This window comes from Equus caballus, chromosome 17 (genome assembly GCF_041296265.1).
Source record: "Equus caballus isolate H_3958 breed thoroughbred chromosome 17, TB-T2T, whole genome shotgun sequence".
Classification (NCBI taxonomy): Eukaryota; Metazoa; Chordata; class Mammalia; order Perissodactyla; family Equidae; genus Equus; species Equus caballus.
The window spans coordinates 90,461,738-90,483,703 of NC_091700.1; the positions used below are offsets into that span (position 1 = coordinate 90,461,738).

At 38.5% G+C, this 21,966-nt stretch overlaps 1 protein-coding gene across 3 annotated transcripts in view; it reads right to left on the bottom strand.

Annotated features, from left to right (window-relative positions):
• The window catches only part of NALCN (sodium leak channel, non-selective), a 303,647-nt gene that overhangs the window by 111,160 nt on the left and 170,521 nt on the right, over positions 1–21,966 (bottom strand). For all 3 annotated transcript variants that reach the window (XM_070240456.1, XM_023621795.2, XM_023621798.2), the window contains one exon: positions 13,128–13,265. In XM_070240456.1, the coding sequence (XP_070096557.1) occupies positions 13,128–13,265 (138 nt within the window). The remainder of the gene's footprint in view (positions 1–13,127; positions 13,266–21,966) is intronic.

The window sequence follows — 21,966 nt, forward strand, 5'->3', positions numbered from 1 at the left end:
CCAGGATGGCCCCCAGTGTTCCTCTCACCTCCCGGTGTTCACACTCCTGTGAGTTCCCTCCCACGTTGAATATGGCTGGTCTGTGTAACTGATAGGTTACAGAAATGATCGTGTGTGACTTATGAGGCTAGTTGATAAAACACATTGTGGCTTTCACTTTGCCTTCTCTTGTATCACCCATTCTGGTGGAAGCCAGCTGCCATGTCTTGAGGACACGCAAGGGGCCTTATGGAGAGGCCTGGGTGATGACGACCATGTGGGTGACCTATCTTAGAAATGGATCCTCCAGCCCCAGGAAAGCCTTCAGGTGACTGCAGCCCAGCCAGCATCTTCACTGCAAACCCCTGAGACATTCTGAACTAGAAACACCCAGCTAAGCCTGTCCCAGATTCCTGACCCACAGAAACTATGTAAGATGATAAATGTTTATTGTTGTAAGCTCTTAAATTGTTCACAATTTGTTAATAGCAATAGACAACTAATGCACTCATGAATTTTAATAGTATTGAAAAAATGCTTACATTACAATATTAAATAAGAGTATAGATGGTTGAAGTGTAATTATGTACAAAAAGGAATAATAGAGAAAATTCTAGAAGGAGGTACTTTAGAAATGTTAATGGTGACTGCCTGTGTGAAAAATGGATTTTTCCCCTTTCTTTTGGTATTTCACCATATTCCCCAAATTTAAATTAAAAAGGCATATGCTTCTTTTGGAATGGGTATATAAAGTAAAAGAACGAGAACAACAAAAAAGTAGAATTTTAAAAATATTTTAATTTCTAGTCCCTTTTCAACTTTGAATTCTCTAAAGTCCCACAGTCATTTGACAATCTTTTCATTCCTAATTCATATTCTTCCTTTCAATTTTCCTCTTAACAAATTATTCCCATTTGTTAATATTAGATTGTTAAGCAAGGTAAGAAAGTCCAGGTAATTTTGTCATGACTTTGAAGTACTGGAGAGATTATTATAGAGAAGTTAATGGCTAGCTTTTTTCCAAGTTTAATGTTGATATAACAAGGAAAAGAAAGCCTCCAAATATTACATTTTAACAGGATATGCTTGGCTTGGGACAAGTGCCAGCACCCTTCCTTATACCAGCCTTGTCCTTTGGGATCCTACCAGGACTTAAAGAAGATACGGAATGATCTAGACTGTAGATTTTTACTGATGTCACCACACCTGCCACACCATGGGCATCTGGGCACAAACATATTCAGGCTTACTCTAAACCAGACATTACTCTAAACGGGACATTTCATAGTCCACTCCAAGTTTAGCCCCCTCCCCATGACCTGGACGTTGACCTTGATGTTATCATCAAAAGTAGTGTCAGCAGAGTCTGTCTTCCCTGCAGCCTCACCCCAGGTTCAGAGATGTCCACCTGAAGGCCCCATGCTGCGAGTACGCACCGGCTCACACCTCTCCTCTCGCTCACTGGGCATCAAGCAGGCACTGCTCTGCGTCCTAATTTAACCAGTTTTCCTATCTCAGATGAAAGGGCAAACACAAATCTAAAAAAAATAATAATAATTTTCCCTGACGGAAAAAGGGAAAGCAACTGTTCCCCTCCCTTTTCTTACAGCATTTCCTTTAGAAAACCTGTCTACGTATGTTCTTCCTCTGTCCCTTTGAGATGTATATAAATCTTTTGAAAAGCTAAATAAGACTCATCGGTTTACAACCCAGGAGCAGCACCATGTCTCCCCTTCTCTGCGAGGACCAGGATGGGAGTGGAACTTAGCCACCCGGCTCCATGTTGCAAAGCTATCTGCCTGTCATGGAGATAGGAGTTTGATTTTTCCTTTGGATAAAGGCAACAGTTCCCACAGATGGCCACCCCAATGACCAGGCGAATTTAGGGGGGACTATATCTAACTAGTGGTGCTGTCAAGTCTTACTTGAGGATTTGTTGTTTTCATCTTGAGAACACGTACGTAACGTGGGGACGTGGATAAAAAGGTGAGACTCCTTTCTGTCTTTGTGATCTCGTTAGTGGGTTGCCTGTGAAGCCCGTCACAGTCTGGTTTAGTGCTTATTCAAGAACAAAACTCTTTTCTTTCTCCCCTACCTTGGTGGAGAGGCTTTCTGGTTTGGCAGGAGATCTTATTTTTTATTATTTCCCCAACACCAGACAGACGGCAGGCTACTTAAGGACAGTAAGGTTATGTTATTTGAGTAAATTCAACGAGCAGGTGATGGTACTCCATCCATGTGTCTGACATCACCTGGTGAGGACCACAGTATTGTGCTTACTGATATGAAGTTCACAATAGATTTAAGGGACGTAAGCTGGCAGCCTGGCAGAAAAGAGCATTGTGGTTGGAGACCTTGGTTAGCAAACGGGCTCTGCCAGTCACGAGCTACATGGCAACTACTAGCCCACCGTGAGTTTCAGTGGTCTCATCTGTAGAATAGTGAGGCTATGACAATAATAGCTCAACAAATTGCAGCTCTCATTTTTTTGTTTAATCTTCCCCAACAACCCTGGTGTGTGGTATAGCCTATATGAAAATACACAGACATGAACTTAGATATGCCAAGATACAATGATCTCCTTGATATTTCTAGAAATGAATTTAATTTCCATAAGCCCTCCATTTGTGTTGATGGCTGAAAATGGAATCTTGCTACATCAATCCAATTTAGTCCTTTGAATAAATGCTCCTTTACTTTTCAGGGCTGGTCTCAGGTCAAGGATGTGATTGTCATTGGTGTTTGGTCCACTGTGGCCATGTGGCCTGTCCTCTGTCCCTTGTCAGGGGCAGTGATGGCTCTTGCTTTGGGGGCTCTGGGCTTTCTTTCTGCTGATATGGTTACCCCCTAAGTTCCTGCTAAGATCTCTGATTCTCATGACACCCTCTGTGTTAGTTTCCTAGGGCTGCTGGAACAAATTGCATAAGCTTGGTGGCTTAAAACAACACAAATGTATTCTATGACAGTACTGCAGGCCAGAAGCCCAAAATCTAGGTGTCAGCAGGACCATGCTCCCTCCAAAGGCTCCAGGAGAGGACCCTTGCTTACTTCTTCCAGTTTCTAGTGGCTCCAGATGTTCCCTGGCTTGTGGCTGCATCAGTCTAATCTCTGCCTCTGTCTTCACATGGCCTTCTCTTTCTCCCTGTGCCTTGTCCTCATGTATCTTTTAAAAGGACACTTGTTGGGCCTGGCCCTGTGGCTGAGTGGTTAAAGCTCTGTGTGCTTGGCTTCAGTGGCCTGGGTTCTCTGGTTCAGATCCCAGGCACAGACCTACTCCACTCACTGGCCATGCTGTGGTGGTGTCTCTCACACAAAATAGAGGAAGACTGGCACAGACATTAACTCAGGGCTAATCTTTCTCAAGCAAGAAAAAAGAGGAGGATTAGCAACAGATGTTAGTTCAGGGTGAATCTTCCTCAACAACAACAAAAAGACAGTTATCATCGGATTTAGGGCCCACCTGGATAATCCAGGATGATCTCATCTCAAGATTCTTAATTTAATTGCATCTGCAAAGACCCTTTTTCCAAATAAGGTGACATTCCCAGGTTCTGGAGTTAGGATGTGGACCCCCATTCAACCCCCTGTATTCTCTATCTGGTCTCTGGCCTGGGCCATTGTTCCTACAATAGTGTTGTTTCTACACACTGGCTCTCAACTCTCAGGGAAGTTTGGAAGTTCTGCCATGCCAGATGGGAGCTAAGGGAGACTTATTCATGAGGGATCTTTCAGGCCCTCTCTCTTCCTAGATGTCTCAGGCAGCTAACCAACTCTGTTCAGGCTGCCTCTTGTCTGTGGGGGCCCCCAGTAAGGCTATACACTGCCCCAATTTCCGACAAGAAGGGGGTACAAGACAAGTCTTGGATGTCAAAACACATCCAGGTTGGTACAAATAGTGCTGTTTTCCCTGAGGGTGGTGTCCCACCCTACCGTTGAAACACTCTTTGCCTCGCTCATGCTCCATCCCAGAAAACATTCTTATTTCCTCTCAGAAAGGAAGAATGTGAAGGAAAATTGGAACAGAGGTTGGAAGGGAGGCCCACACAAGTGTGATGACTGACAACCAGAAACTAAATCCAGGGTATCACACATTTAGTTCTGTGCCATCTGAGCATTTAGATTTCTGAGAGCTGATCTGGGCAAACGGGTGCAGGTGCATCTCCTGAACATTACTTATTTAAAACTGTGAGGCACTGATAAAGAGCCCAACCATGTGCTACCAAGACATCAAGATACCAGGGAAAAGGATGATTTTGGCAGAAAGAGAATTGTGAGAAAGGCTTTCCAGGTGGCATGAGCAAAGACAGGGCCTTGGGAGCATGTGGCTTATTGGGGGCCTGGTGAACCTGGCTGCCAGGGAGGAGGCTGGGGAGGCCAGAGAGGCAGGACAGAGGGCTGGCAGTTTGCCCAAATGGCACGAAGGGAGGTTGGGAGGTGTGAGGGAGGTTGTAATTATCACAAAGTGATGACATTGGATTCTTCTCTGTTAAGTTTTTCCTTTCAAATGTCCTATTTTTTAATGCATGTAATGTAGTTATTTTAAACTGGCTCATTGAAACAGTAACTAGATAGTGTAAAGTGCAGTTTGACAAAGTTATTAAATATATAATGTTTTGTTACTTTATTTTTTAAAAAACAGTAATTTTATCCATTCTTCTTGGAGGAAAGAGAAAAAGCTACTCTCAGAGCAGGACAGAGAATGGACGTGGGATGCTAGCTGCACTTTCTCCTTTTCACGAAGATGAGAGTTTTATTTTCATGGTAGAGAGCAGGCAAGACTTGAAAAGGAGAAGCTTTGGCTTTGCTGGGAACAATGCTGGAGGGGCTCTGCAGTCTGAAAGCCTAACCTTTGCAGAATCCAGACCAGCTGTTAGGAGGGGTTCTGTAACGTAATGTGAGAGAAAACTTAAAGTTTGCTTTAAACAATCATTAAACGTAAGTTCAGTCAACACATATCTTTGAATGCTTAGGCTTCACTGTGTAATTAACAAGACAATGCAATGGCAAAAACAGAAACTGTATTTAAAAATATATGTGGAGCTTCAGTTTCCTCCCGAAACTCTATTTGGACATGGACTTTGAGCTTGATCTTTTTCGCCATGTTCCTAAAGCATAGGGCACTGTGATAAGGTGACAGCTGGGCACGCAGAGTGAGAGATGACTGAAGGCTGGCTTGGGCTGTCACTTTGGAATGCAAGCAGAAGAAGCAGGGTGAGTCTGCAGCTGATTGTGAGAAGGTGAGAATTACTTTGTAGTTCTTTTCTCAGAGTCTAAGAAGGTGGCACAACCACTGTGATAAAGAAATAGAAGCGAAGGGAGGGTGGCAGCTTGGTTGCCATCATGTTTAATTTACCTTGTAATGAGACATTATTTTCCTACAAACCTGGTGCCAAGGGTATCTGGAAGGAGGCAAAGGCTGACTTGGGTGTCAGCCACTTCCTCCTCAAAAAAGTCATAGGAGTGGGGGACAAATCCTCATTATGAAAGCAAGAACTATTCCTCAGTTCTCTGTGTTTTTTTCATTTGTTTGTCTTGTTTTTATAGAAAGCTGAGGTAACGCTCATTAATAATCTGAACCCATTACATTGACGTCTGAATCTTATTTTCAGTCAATGTTTACCTAGAAGGGCCACATGTGCTGTGCCAAAAGGTTTTCCATAGCCATTAAGTGTGACTCACAGGTTTATATGAAAATGTTATTGATTCAATAGAGAATTTTTACAGGGACTTGCCACACTGAATCACGAGAGCTTCATCATGTGCATGAAACACTAACCTTCACACTTTGCCAGTTCTAAATTATGCAACCAACCAGCTCTGCGTTATTTTTCACATTTTAGATTTATATGATATTTATATTTACAACATGGATGGAATACTATATCACTATTTTTTTAAAGATATAACTTCAGAGAAAAAAGGCTGATGATATACCCCTTCATTTCCTCTTGAGCTTTGTTAAAGCACATACGTACTTTCAACACAGAGCTATTTCGTTTGTGCAACGCTTTAGAAAAAGGAGATTCATATATATGTTGTCATGCATTGGCTACTTGCCACTTTTAACAGGTCTGTAATATTCCATTATATTAATATGGATCATAAGTATTCGTTCTACCGCATAATATACAACTGATATAATACATCCACTTCCTTATTTTATGATAAATATTGATACCTGATGAATCACTAATTTCAGCAAAAAAGCAGGGAATAAGTATTAAAGTATTCCATGCATCTAATTCTTTATTTTCCTCAGATTATAATGCCCATTCTCACGATATTTTTACTGTTGACAATGCATCCAGTGTGGAAAATGCCACCTATCGGGTCTCTGGAGGCCTCTGAAGTCTCCTTCCTAGGACTGGATGAATGACATAGCAACATACGGGTGGACGTTGACCTTCCAGTTTAGTGGATGTCAAAGCATCCGAGTCCAAGTTCAATATGGCTCCTCCCCCTGTGTTGTAGGAGCTGTTTAGCTACTGTAAATCCTTATGACCCCTCATCTCTTTCTCTAACTCCTCCTCTCACTCCTTACATTCCTGAGAAGGCCCAGATTCATGTGAGTTAAGAGTCTGCTAGGTATTCGCTGTGATTAAATTTCACACATTTAACCATGGACAACTAAACTTGTTTTTCTCCCATTTACCATTTCAGCAAAATTCAGTAAATTACTGAAGAGTGTGGTGCCAGTATCATTATTTCCTGCAATTTTGTCCTGACATGACCATTCTGTCCAACATACCAGGGTTCTCATGCTCTCTACCTGAGACTCACTTTTGGGTTAGCATGCTTCAGACTGCTGAAAGTTATGGTTTATTTTTACAAGAGGGTGGCCTTACCATTTGAGAATGGGTTTTCTTGGTTGAGAAATTCTCTCTCTGTAGCTTCATATCCTATTTTGTATTCTCTCTAACTCTGCATATAGTCACACCCTGTCCCTACTCCTCTCTCCATTTTCATTTCTTCTCTAAAGTTTACTTTTACCATTTTCTTTTCCTTTTTATATAGCTTAAAGATAGCCCTTTAGCTGAAATGTCACCTTTAATCTTATTTCTTTCTCTACCATTAACCTGATTAATCATTTCTATTTTTTATTATGTTCAAGTATACGATAGAAGCACAGCGGGAATCTGGTCAACATCCCATAATCTTGTGTTTTTCCATTTATTTTTTACCATTTATAATCACACTATCCTAAGCTGTCTTGCAGGCTGTGGTTGGAAACAATCTCATTTTTTATCCAGGGCAACAAAAAGTCAAATGTAATCAGAGCAATGTACATTGGGATATGTTCAACGCAGATGCACTTTTAAATGAATTCTATGAAATCAAGTTATTTAATTTACACTTTGGAATGCCCATTTTTGTCAGCAAAATAGGACTATTCTAAGAAAGCTTCCACGACAGAAGCAAAATCAAGAGATTGCTGTGTTAATCTAAGCACTTCAAAGGTAACAAAAAGACTATCCACAATGAACGCTTAATTACATTTTCTCTCTTCCAGTATTCACACCATGGGGCTTTCCTTTGAAACAATAATAAAGGGAAAAAAACTGAGGGGAAAAAAATAGAGTCTTTCAAATGGTTAAGTTTTCCATAGTTCTTATCCCCAAAATCATTGGAAAAAGTGGGGGAAAAGATGAATTTTACAAGTGTTCTGCAAACTGCACTCGGTCAGGACAGAAATACAGCATACATACCTGGCAGATGACAGAGATGTTTTAAAAGGACAATAGATAATGGTTATGAATATGCATCTGCTATATACTTAAGCTTGATTTTCATTGTGGGCTGACAAATTGGTGCCCCCAGGGGGCAAAGGAATAGCCTGCTGTTTTTTATTCCAGAACAAACTGCAGCCAAACATTTGTTTTTTTGCTGCTTGGCACATGCCTGTCCCTGAGAAGACTAAATCAGACACTCAGCAGGCTGTGCGGCACCCCCGGCCGGCGCGGATGAAAAACACATCAGAGCTTGCATACTTGTGTGGACTTTGGTTTTTTTTCATTTGAGTTACAATATTTTGTAGCATTTTGCAAAAAACCCACACAATTTAACAAAAATGTTCATGTTAAGGTAAGTTCAAGCCTAAAGACAGGCTACTGGAATAGAGATCTTAACTTCTAAATGCTCAGTGTTCAAGGGCATGCGATGTATATTTAACACAGGCCTATCACCTCCATGCACATATTTATATGTGGGTCCACAAACCATCTTCAGCTGTTTTACTGCTAATATTTTTAATATTTCAGATGAGATAGATCTGGAATGACTGGGAAGCAGATGCTTATTATGTGGCATTGACCACACAGCAAGCCACAGCATGCCCTCCTGCCTCTGTGACCACTTGCATCATTAGGCTTAGAAGCACAGGTTTATTTGTTTGTTGGTTTGTTGGTTTGTGTTTACTAGTCCTACTTCTGTACTAGCTGCAGGCTCAAAGAGGACTGGGATTAAACTCTGTCCCTCTTTGGGCAGGATGTAGGCTAGTACTTATCCACAGTAGTTGAGATTCAGTGAAACTGCTGAATCAAACTGAGCTAAGTTGATAGAGCCCGTTGCAGAACTGTCAGTCTGCGGATACACAGGAAAAGAAAAACAACTGCTGATCGTGCTCGAAGCAAAATCTCCAGAGGACTGGGGAAATGACTTCAGACGCTAGACGTTTTGGGTAGTATAGAAGTGACAGTCTCAGTTTTAATTTATAAAGTGTTTTCTTTCACTGAATTAACAAGGTCTCATTTTAAAACATTATTCATAAATTTAAGAATCTGAATAGCTGATCTTTTTGCTTTAGACATCATAATCAGAGAAATCAGCTAAATATCTCAAAGCTTTAAAAATCTCACATAAGTCTGGTTGAGAAAAATCGGTTTGAGTTTTATTTGAACAGCGTATTTCGTCTAGCTCATACTATCTGTAAACCGTAAGTTGAGATGGGTTAAAGAGCTAAAGGTGAAAGGCAAAAATTTAAAATAGTGGAAGGAGATGGGGAGAACATTTTTATTACCTCAGGGTGGTAAAGAATTTAAGCATGAGTCCAAAATAAATATCGACCATGAAGTGAAAAACTGGTAGTTTTGACCACGTCAAAATACAGCATCAAAAGACACTACAGACAAATTGGAATAACACATATTGCCTAAGAGAGGATATTTGCAACACATATAACAGTCAAGGGATTACTATCCAGAGTATATGTACCATTCTAACAAATGAATTTTAAAAGGACAAACTAGCCTTTAGAAAAGTAGGTAAAGCATGAATTCGGTGAGTCACAAAGAAGGTGGCCAATAAACACATTAAGAAGTGCTCCCTTATTAAAAATTATGGAAATGCAAAAATGCAAATTAAGGCAAAGTAATATTACTATTCAACCACAAGACTGTCAAAATCTTAAAAGTCTAACTAGATAACTTAAAAGTCCATCAAGTAGACATGAGAATGTAAAAACACAGGGATTTTCAACCGCTGCCCTTGGAAGGATGAATTGGTGCAGTTTGCCTACAGAGCAGGGGGTTCCCAAATGAAAGGTCCAGACAGTAAATATTTTAGGCTTTGAGGGCCAAGAGGCAACATCGAGGATAATGTAGGTATTTACATAATCATTTAAAAACGCACAAACCATTCTTAGCTCACAGGCTGTAGAAATAAAGCCTGTGGACCAGATTTGGTATGTGGGCATGCAGACCCGTACTACAGAGCCATTTGGGCAGTATCCAGGATCCCAGATTCTACTTTCTGGCATATATCCTAGAGAAACTCTCACACAACTGGATGCAATGTACAAAAGCATTAGTTGCAACATTGTAAGAGAACAACATTGGAAAACAAACTAAATATCCACCAGGAGGGTAACTGATAAACAAATATGGCATATTCAGTCAATGGACTACTATACGATTACATATACTAATGACCGAATGAGCTTTAAGATAAAATGATTTCAAAACCAATATTTGGTGTAAAGCTTAACTGAGAATATATGCAGAGTTTGAAATCATTTATTCTAAAAATTGCTACTTCTAATGATTTGTAAGGAGAGAAACACATGATCAAAAACAACTTGGTCACAGTGTGGAGTATGGACACACAGTGAGAGAAGTGTGCACACAGACATCTCCCACAGGGAGGCCATTAGTGCACTGGAAAAGTGTTTCTCAAACCGAAAAACTAATATTAATTTTAACAACTAATGGTGTAAAATGATTTTAGATGATAACTTTAAATCAAAAACACTACAGTTTTCAATGGATACATATGTGTGTGGGAAATTACTGCATTTCACTGATTTTAAGATGCACATTTATTTTCACATTTTAACAACTTTGAAATTGGGATGTACCTTATAATCTACATTCGTAGTTAAATTGTTGCTTTTTTTGTTAATATTACACAAAATAAGAGTCTTTTTGTAACTGATAGTATGTTAAATTTAATGAAATATGACATTATCTGGAAGATGGATTCATACCAAATTCATCACAGTCATTGCCTAGGAGAAGGGGTGTGGGGAAAGAAGGAAAGACGGGAGAGAGGGACTTGGGCATAAATGATACTTTGATCAATAATACTTCTATAAGTTAAAAACATGAACTAGCATAAAAAAATTTTAGCATTTATTAATATATAGCTCTAATATACACACACACCATCTTATTTAAACTTAAAGGAACTGTGTTGGTGAAAGCTACAATCATCTTCTTGTACCATGGCTCAACATCCTCAAAAATCCAATCTCAACTCACCCATCCATGGCAACCTTGGACACTAGGTGTTTTTGGGCATTATAATCCTCACTTTCAGTTATAACACAACACAGAGATCAGGGAAGTTGTCTGATTCTTCCAAAGCCACACATCTAGTGACCAGCAGAGCTAGACCCTGAATCTGTATTTTGAAGTCCAGATCTGTACTCTTGTACTCTACCATATTTACCAAACCACCCTTGCTGACTTTTCCATTCTCAGTTGCTTTACAGATTTGAAAAAATTATGAATAAAAGAAGAAATGATTTCAATTTTCAGTTTTAACTTAGGAATACTTTTCGAAAATCACAATGAAAAAAATTATGAGGTGTTTTGGGTAGATACTTAAATCGGTAGAATGAAGGAGTGGAATCAGATATGGGTTTTCAAGCCGTGCTCTGTGAATTCCTGAAGCTCAGGTGAACCTCAGGAGTCCTTGGAAGTGCTTCAGTGTTCCACAATCAACGACATGTTTTTGGCCCAAAAAAGAAAATTTAGACTGCCCAAGATTCAATATTTTATTTCATTATATTAGTGATCCCTGCAGAAGATCACTTGAAAAAAATTACTTTGCCAAATAACTTACTAGGCTAGATCATTTTTCTTCTTGTTTTCATATTGTGTGATACTCCAACTTAAGGATCAAATCTATGTCTGAGTGTGAAAAATTTGCAATGAGGATAGCAAATAATTATATTGTTTTAATAGAAAAACAATTAGATATATTATTCCCATAGATAGATGATTTCAATCCTATCTACCCTACATTTAACCCATGATCAACAGTCTCCAAGCTATTCCATAGTTTTAAAGGAACTCAAACAAATAGTAAGTGCTCAACAAACAGTTGAACTCATGAGTGAGAGAGTGAATGAATGAATGAATGAATGACATAGGCTTAAACGTCCAGTAAGGGAGGATTCCAGGACCTCGGGGCCCAGTGTCCTGCAATTCGGACAGATTCAGCCCTGGAAGCCAGGCCTCGATACTCACTGCTGAATGTTCTTTCCTTTTGTGAATATCGTAAAAGCCCATGTAAAAAGTGTCAAAACTATTTCCATGTGATTCTAATGTTTGAACTCAGGACTTTACGCCACAACACAGTGTACCCCTGTGTACTTTCTGATGGACGTGTCTTAGTTTTGAAAGCCCCTGCCTATATAATGCAACCTCCAACGCGTCTAGTTTCTCAAGCATTTATTTGATTCACAGACATTTAGAATTGAAAGGGACCTTAGAGCTCCTATGTAATTTGTTTTATTTTAGTGACTTTTGGGCAGAGGTTTGATTCCGTGAAGACATTTTCAGTGACAATGCTAAACTTCATAACTTAGGGAAGCAGCAACATGTAGCTGTAAGACCATGGGCTTTGAGACCAGGCTGACCTGGGAACATTCTGGCTCCAACATTTACACTTCACATGTCATTGGGCAAATTACTTAACTCCTCTGAGCCACAGTTTCATCATCTGTAAAGTGGGAATACTTCCGAACTTGGTTGTTTCAAATATTACGAGTAAAGTTGTAAAATACTTGGCCGTTCAATAAACAGTAGCAGGTTTCTTTTAATTTCATGTGTTCCTGATAAAGGGCAACATTTTGGGTCCTTACCTTGGAACTTTTGACATAATATTAGAGCTTAAGTTTGCTTCTTAAATATGCATACATTTATTATATGGAGATACACATTCGGCATTAGAAAGACCTGAGAATTACATCCCTTAGCATGTCATAGGCTGCATTTCGTAACTTTTTTCTTTCTTTTTAATAGAAATATATTGCAGAGAAAAATCTGCTTGTTTGACAGAAGTCGATTTTTCCTGGATTTTTGTCTTTAGTTTTTAGCGTGCTTTTTACAGTATTTGCAGCTGTGTGTTTCATTTTTTTCCCATGTGTTTCTTTCAGTCACACATAGCACAAAAACACTGAGCTGATTTCTAATTAACTGACTGCACCCTGAGCTCCCCAGCTTCTGTCTTCAGTTTAATTATAGGTGTGAAGAGAAAGCAGTGAAATTGAAGAGTGTGTCTCTGCATAATAAAAAATAACAATAATAATGTAGCTCTGGTTTGATCCTTGGATCAACTAGGGTGTGAATGCTTACAGATGATTAAGTTGGTATGCGAGTGTGGGATTTCCACTTTGTTTTGTCTTGTTTTCCCTCATGCAAACAGTTGTATCTGATGGAGACAACTTTTTGCTTAAATCTGAAACCCAGTTCCTGAAGTAGTTCTTTGATTCATAGAAATTTAGAATGGAAGGGCCCTCATCCAACAGGACTGCACTACGTTCCTTCTCTGACTCTGGTTCTGAAATTGAAAATAGGCCAAAAATCTGTTGATGCTCATCCCATTATGAATTCTAAGATATAACTGAAAAGAAGTGCTAAACTCACCAGTGTGGCAAAGAGATGATAGAGAATGAAATAGATGGCAACCACAGGTGCCCACATGTGTCCCACAGCATTTAGAGTTTGGTCCATTACGTCTACCCATCCTTCCTGGGTAAGGATCTGGAACATGGACATAAATGCCTACAGAGGGAAAGAAGGAAGGTATTAAACACCAGCTTTAGGCTTACACACAATATAAAATTAGTATATGGTGTTTGAGGCCTTCGATGTCAATCTTATAGATTTTTATCTGACTGATCAGGAGAAGAACGGCCTTAATTCAAGAGACGGGAAAAGGCTGAGAATCAAAGCTCTTAAAAGCCTGACACTAACTATTTAGTGTAAAAATTTAAAATAATTACCCTGAATTAAAATTAGTCTTGTCGGTGGTAAATACTGTTGAGCAAATTAGAAAAAACTTCAGGACTTTTGCTTTTCTTTCCGTCTAAGCAAGTGACCTATTTAACACTTCCAGATTACTACGTTTTTTTTTTTTTGCTGCTAAGCACAACTTATTTTTATAGTGAATTACATTTGATTGTCTAAAGGAATATGAAATAATTAATTTTACTTTTATAGTACTTATCAAATTATTTCAGTTATATTAAAAACATGAGACTTTTAAAAAAAAGAAATATTTCTAAATCATATTGCTATGCTGAGCAACTTAATAAAGGCAAACACATTTTTCATTATTTTCTTTATTCTCAAGGCACAGAGTCAAGATCATGGAAGAAGCCAAGACCAAAAAAGGAGCATTCCAACGAAATCCAGCCAAGCTAAAAGACTCATACTCTCTCTGCAAAGATCTTCTTCGGTTAGTTCCATTCTTACAAGTTTTTCTTATTATGTGATTATATCTACATCTCTGACTCATTCATCCTGTACGCATTAGTGGTCAATAAATGCTTCTCAAGGAGAATTTATGATGATGTCTGGGGAAAGCTGACAATTAGAAGCTAGTGACTCTTTAGAAATGTCCTTACAGGCTTTAGTACAGTGAAGACCTAAGTTGAATTCTCAGATATTGGCATGCCAAGAAATAAAGCCCAGGATAATACGAAGATGGACTGAACCCAAGATAAAAGCCAGTAACACTGATAGGATCTTAGAGCCAAAATGGACCCTAAAGATAATCTAATCTGATTCTTTCTTTTTGAAGATAAGGAAAATGAGGCTTAAAGATGATAGGTGATTATCCCAAAGTCACTCTATTAATTGTGGCACTAACAGAAGCAGCACTCAGGCACTACGACTCCAAAGCAAGTCCTTTTCCAAGTATTGTATCCTGTGTTCAGTGAAGTCTTGGGTCTACTACTTCTCAGGCCTCATTACACAGTAAGCTCTCTTAGCAGTTTCCTTTACTAGAGACAATTACATTAACTTTTTTAGAAGTATGACATTCAATGCCCAGCACACAGAGGACCCGTTTGAACAAAGGAGCAATTAATTGTTAGATGAATCCTGAACTGGGAGATAAGTTTTTCCACTTACTCTTTGTCCATGTGTGAAACACTTCTTGAGTTAATTTTTCTATAACCTCATTACCCTACAAAGTGTTTTGTTCATCAAAGTGTGAAGTATGTTGTTACTGATACTTCAACTCAGCATCGCCAAGGACAATATAATACTTTCCTTGCCAGGGCACCTAAGAGAATATTGGCTTTAACTCTTCCTAAAAATGCTTCAGAGAATTTCTCAACACATCATTTAACCTCATAAGCATGCCAGAATTTATCACTGAGGGCAATTATTTTTTCCCTGTGTGTTTTTTTTTTTCTTGTTAAATATTTATTACATCCAAAGGCAAGGAACACAAGTTCCACAGATGGTTCACAGAAAAATATCAGATAGCTGTATTTTTTTCAATGGAGATGTCACCAGTGTGAAAGTGCATGTACATCCTAAAGACTCAACAGCAAAAGGAGAAGAGTCAAAACACCTACCAGTATAAAAGAAATTTCACTGGACATGGATTTCTTTTCCCCAAAGTGATAGGAAAGCTTGTGATTAAGTCCAACAGATTTATTCTTGGTACTTACAGACCAAAAATTAAGGTGTACCCTGCAGCTTCCTTGGGCTACTGCCATTAGCTTTCATGAATACTCAGCTGTTATGTATTCCGTAAATGCTCGGGAACGTGGAGCTATGGGATTGTAACATGTTGCTGGGGGATGAGCAATGGGGGCAAAAACACTGGGCTTATCCTCTATGCTTTTCACAATCTCAGAAGAAAAAACAAATCTCATTTCCACACAATTCAGCCACCAGAAAGTGTGTATTGTGGGATGCTGTGAATTATATTTGAGAGCAAAGCTTTCTGTTACAATACAATTCATGTGTTATAGCTGCTTACATGAATAAACCAATGAAAGGCAGTGTCATGAATACTTCTATTATAAGCTGAAAATTAATTTGCATCCCGCATGAAGGGTGCCTTATCAGTTTTGCTGAGATTTTATCCAGAAATTTAAATCCCAATGATAGTTTGTTTGAGATTGTGAATCAAGTATACTTACTGACTTATATTGTCTGCAGGATCTGTGTTCCTTAAAGAATCTGCTTAGCTTATTTATTCAAAGACATTAGTGATTACTGAAGGTTTGATGTGTTGGGGATTGAGATGAGGAAGACATGGTTTCTTGTATTAAGGGATTTATAATCAAGAGTGGAAGAAAAAGATGAACATGACCAACTCTAAGTAAAGGAAGAATTAATAAGATGGTGGATAAAAGAAATACGGTAAAGCTATCAAGGAGCAAGTCAGAAGAACCTCTTGGGTGAGTCAAGAACAGTTTGGGGAAAATGATGGCAGCTGACTTTCATGAGGAAGACAAGTAGGATTTAAATGGTGGAGAAGGGAGCGATGACCAAAGGCCTACAGGAAGTTGTTTCTTTTCTCCCAGTTACCTGTTCAGGTGTTACACCATTTTCCTAGCCTGTTGACCTTTATCCCCCCTTCACTGGTTTCCACCTGCTCTTCGCAAATTAAGAAAACTAATCTTGTATCTGTCATATATGTTTAATGTATTTTGCTTATCCATTTATGTTATTTTTGCAAACATAAGTCCTAAATTTCTATGTGGTCTAATTTGCCATTCCTTTTATTTAAGTTGTTTTTGTTTTGCTTTTAAGTGAGATTTCTCTCACTGCAAGATTAGATATAAATGAACCCATACTTTTATGTAGTAGCTCAACAGTTTCCTGATTTTATTACGTTTAACATCTTGAGCCAGAAATTGCTGTTTTAATCAGTGGAAGTCTGGAATTTATTTTGATTTAAGAAATAAGTAGGAGTTAATCTTATTTTTCTTTTCAATAGATGATCAGTTGATTAAACACAATATAACTGAAAAATCTATCTTTTCTTCACTAATTTGAGAAGTCCCCTTTATCGAATACTGAATGCTCATATGCTTTTGGCTCTATTTCTAGACACTCTATTCTTTTCCATCAATCTATTTCATTTCCAAATTGCCTAACAACTGCACATTTTAACAAGTGGTAGGGTTACTAGCCCCTCCTGATAAGCTTTTGTTTTCAGAATTCTTTTATTTATTTTTATATGTTAATTTCCCCCAAAACATCCTCTTGTTTTATTCATTGAGATTACAAAGCAAAACTGATAGGATTCTCAAGTTATCCTCCAATCTTGAAGAAAGGTATACCTTTCCACTTATTAAGTCTTTATTCAAGATTCTGAACTAAGATTTCTTCTTATATAGTTTCTGCTCATTTCTTGTTAAGCTCATTCTTAATATTACTTTTCAAAATTTTAATTAAGGTGATACTATAAGATTAAAACATTACACAGTAAAGAAACCTGTTGATAGGTTTCTTAACGAATAGCAAGCAATAGCCGTAAGCCTGAATATCTCAGGCCCACTTCCCAGAGGCCAATGTTTTTAACTCTTTGTGTTTTCACTTCTGGTCCCTGTTCAGTATTTCTTGATTTATCCACTTTAGACATAGACTTCTGCTATGATATATGAAGATTTAGTCCAGGCACAACGTCACTCCCCACTTCTCTTGACCACTCCCACTTTTGTACATAAATCTCTATTACTCATTTCTCAAACTCTGACAGAGTGGCTTGCTGTCTCCCTCTATAAGATGGAGATCTCAGCACCTCTGCTCATCCCACTACCTCCCTCCTCTCTCATTTCCATCTTTAGTCATGCGTTCACTCACGTCCTCAAGTTCAACAATATTTACATTTTGTTTTAAGTCATAATTGGGTCTTCCATGCTTGTCAGTACATTGATAATCAATAGACTGATAGTCGATATGTTGACTATGAAAATACTATTCCCTGTTGAGCTGGGTAATGCTCTAGGACAACACTTCCTCTTCCAGGGTCCAATATAACATGCAGGTACTAGAAGGTAAATGTTCAAGGTTAAATGTAGTCTCCTTTCTTACATTCCACTAATTGCTCAGAATCTGGCCCAACTTAATTTACTTTATTTGAATCATCATTTTCTTCTTATACAATTTTTAGTGTAGTTTTGTTTTAGTTGAGATTTTGATTGTTTTTCACATGTTCCATTGGGAAAGGAAATGCATGCTTTCTTCCATCTACCTTGAAGAGTTTCCTGATTCTCACACATTTTACCTATTGTTTGGAATAAATTCCAACGTTACTCTCCTATAGATGTTCTTCTTAGAGCCTTCAATTATCCAGAAACCATTTGATTCTTACTCTCATACATATTTTTCTTGGAGTGTTCTTACTACTTGTTTTAATTTGGACTAATTACTTTCTGGACCTGCTCCAAAGTTGTCAAAACCTTCATTTTTAACTTTCTTATCTAGAACTTTTATTATCTCCAGTATAGTGGAAAGTGATCCCAGAATCTCATCCCCAGTCATTACAGTCCTGTTTAAATTTGTCAGCCAGGTTTTCTTCTCTGTTTTGCTGTCTCAGTATGAGGAGAGGGGTTTGCAGGGAGAGAGAGATGTATTAGCTGAAGCTATGGGCAGGTATGATTGAAATATCACGCTTCATATATTTCTCCAATTCAGGTAGATTCTGGAAATCTTTATTGCTGCCAGAGCTAATCAGTCCCAGGTGTTCACTTCCTCCAATTAATCAGCTTCTCTCCAGCCACCCCTCTCCCTCCACTGACGCCAGGTGAGGGCAAAGACAGGTTGATTCTGTTGGCGTTCCTCCTGTGGGGGGAGAGGACAACTCCTGGGCTCTCCTCTCTTCTCCTGGGCCTCCTGTCCCCTCACAGATTCTTTTCTATTCTCTTAAAATTTTCATTATGCTAAATTTTTGTTTATTATGGGAGATGATTAGTTTTCAGAAATTATGATTATTTTGCTTTCACGCTCAAGCTTTCTTGCCAGCTGGGAAAAATAAAATGGTGAGATCTCGCAGTTTATCTTGCCTTTGGTAAAATGGGCTGGAACAAGTGACTCCTACACCTGCAGGGTTCTCCCTCTCTTTTTCTAGGCCTCTGCATACCCTCACGGACCCAGCCTCCTCAAATAGGGGGATATGAGTACATTGAGAATTTGCTTTCCGATTTAAGTTCTTCTCAACTTCTTCTGGAAAACAGGCTAACGTGTGAGCATAGAGTATTCTCACTCTTTCTCTCTCTTTCTCTCCTACTCTCTTCTTCCTTTCCTCTCTCTCTCCCTCCTTTCCTCTCTCTTTCCTAGTAGCTGCTAGTCAAAGATAATGGTATGAAACTGTGGCCCTTTCTTGTGTGGCTATTTCTGGTGCAATTTTTACACACTGATAATTGTTTTATTCATTTCCTTAGGTTTTAGGGATAGAGTGTCTGTGATTTTGCTATTTTATCCCTCAAGTCCAAACCTACAGATGCAAATACAGGTAAACAGCTTTGTTTACAAGTGCTTTTTCTTTTTTGTTTCTAATGACATGATCACAATCACACATTAAACATCACTATACGGGTCAATCCCTGTGCATATGACAGGTGCCTGGCTGCAGCTAACTGAATCAGCCATATGCAGTTAACCTGAGAATGGGCCAGTTGCACACGAGGTGATCTGGACAAGAAACTGTGCCTCACCAGGAAGAACTAAATCAATCAAAAACATCTCTAATGAATTTTAAAGGGAAGCTACAGAGAAAAATCACATTGTTAGCAATAACATCTGAAGGTGAATGAATGAATGGAGATTGGTATGCAGTTGAGTAGGAGCAACGGAGGGGTCATTATAAAGTCAGGGTTATGAGCATGTTGATATTCCAAGGAAGCAAAGTCTCTGAATGAACAGAGTTAAGTGGGAAAGAAAATACACTGAATAAAGAGACTGCAATGATGTTCACCAAATGGAGAAGGAGGGTTTTGCAAATCATTAGCTCAGTGAGTACCTCTTTCTAATCAGAGTGTTTCATATTCCTTGGGCATGTGGGAGTAAAACAAAGGGTGAGAACTCGAGTAGAGAGTGAAAGTCACTAGACAAGAGTGTAAGGAAGTGAGCTGTCATGGGAGAAAATACATCTAAGAGCACGAAGCAAGGGTCTTGGAGTCACTGGAAGGGCCTAAGCCCTGCAGTATAGAGCCACAAAATTCACTGCCAGCCCTTCTCAGGCTCCTTGGCAGACTTCCCCTCAATTTTCTAATCTCTAAATGTTGCAGAGCTTCAGGACTTGGTCCTTAGACCTCTTTCCTGTCTCTCAACATTCATTAACTAGTCAATCTCATCCATTCTAATGCCTTTAAATACCATCTATATACTGCTTACGCCCACATTTGTAATGTCCAGAATCAACTCCACATCTCCACTTGGATGCCTAGAGGAATCTCAAACATTATATGTCCCAAATTAAACTCTTCATGCCCCATTCCTCTGGCCTGTTCTCCCTGCACTCCTTCCCATCTTGGAAAATGAAGAATCTATTCTTCAAGTTACTCAGGCCAATGACCTCACAGACATCTTTGGTCCTTCTCATTCCCTCACTTTCCACATAAAATCTGTCAGGAAATTCTGCTAAACCCAACCTTGGTTCTTGATCTCAGTTCCACATTTATCCTCAATATTCCTTGATATTACTACTAATACAGCTAATAGTTTCCCACTAAGTGGCCCAACATTTTGCTGTGCTTTCTGATCATAAACTGGGATTGGGAGTCTTGAATAAAAATAAGATCACCAAAGAGGGAAGAAAGGGGAATAAACAAATATTTTCATAGCTTCCCTTTTGTTCCAACTAACACCACTTGAGAAATGGATCACAGGTGGGATGAACAATGTCCCCTAAACCATGCTTCCATCAGGGCTACTGAGGGTCCATGCCGTAGCATTGCTGGCAGAAGCAGGTTCATCAATGACAGGAAATCCTTTTCTCTCTCAAGGTCCCAAGGATCCATTTCTTACCCCAAATCTGTTTCTGATAGACCTTCTTAGAGTTAAGTGAAAGCAAAGAAAGGGTATTCTCTTATGCTGAAATAAACAGGCTGAAAGTGTTTATCCAGACCTTGCAAAGTAGTGCTTAATCCTTTAAAAAAATATCATGGATGTCCTTTGATAACTTGATGACCCAATGCATGTTTTGGGTTTTTAGTATATGTGGATATCAATTCAGGTTAAAAAATAATTAAATATTAAAAAAAAAGTAGTATGGGTAAACAGCTTTGGTTTTGGTCAATATAAAGGCAACAGCATATACAGTATGATCCCATTTGTAATATACCTATCTAGATATGTTTTTCTGTGCGTAAAAATGCTTGAAAGCCTATACGATAAACTTGGAACTCTGAAGACTGGGATGGAAAGGACCGAGGAACTAGGGAAGGGGGTAAATACTCTCTTTTGGAACTTTTAAAGTTCTACTGAGATATAATTTATATACCATAAAATTCACCTTTTAAAGTATACAGTTAAAAACCAATAAAGTGGTTTTTAGTTTATTCACAGAGTTGTGCAACATAGCCCCTATCTAATTTAAGAATATTTTTCTCAGCCCTCCCAAAACTCTGTGCCCATTAGCAGTCACTCCCCTTCCTTCCTCCCCCCAGCTTTTAGCAACCAATAATATACTTGCTGTCTCTGTGGATTTGCCTATTCTGAACATTTTCTATAAATGGAATCCTACAATATGTGGTCAGAGTTCATCCAAGTCATATTAGCATTCCCTTTTATTGCCAAATAATATTTCATTACATGGATATACAACCTTTTAGCTATTCATCAGTTGATGGATATTTGGCTTGTTTCCACTTTTTGGCTATTAGGAATAATGCCGACATGAACATTCATGTACAGGTTTTTGTGTGGACATATGTTTTCATAAATTACTTTTTACTTAATATGTTTTTTACTGTTTGTATTAAAATACATTTAAAACCATGTATTTCTTTAACTTTAAAAAATATACACGTTAAACATTTTTTAAATGTGGTGTGAAGAATACAATTGACATCATGACGTACAACTTTTCATTTTACAATGTAATTTGCATCTATTTTATCTATCTTTAGCTGGTTTCAAGAACTCTTTCTCTGCAAAATATCTGCTTTCAAAATGAAATCCACTTGACAGCTTACATAGTAGCTCAATCTTTGTATTGAGCGTGTCCCTGCTGTGTCTTACTACCAGTCAGCCCTAAAATACAAGGCTTGCCTTGATGGTCTTCACTGAGTGCAAAGTGACACCTCCATTGGTTTTAAATGCCTTAATTATTCACCGGCTCAATCTCCTTGTTGCTTTTTTCCCACTCAGACAGCAATAATAGGTAGAGGAGTTTTGTCTTCTGAAAAACTCATCTCATGATCCTGTAATATTTTGTTGTATAGCTCCTTTTATTTAAAACTTATTCAACTGTTCAAAGCTTTAACAATAATTAAAATGACACCAATATACA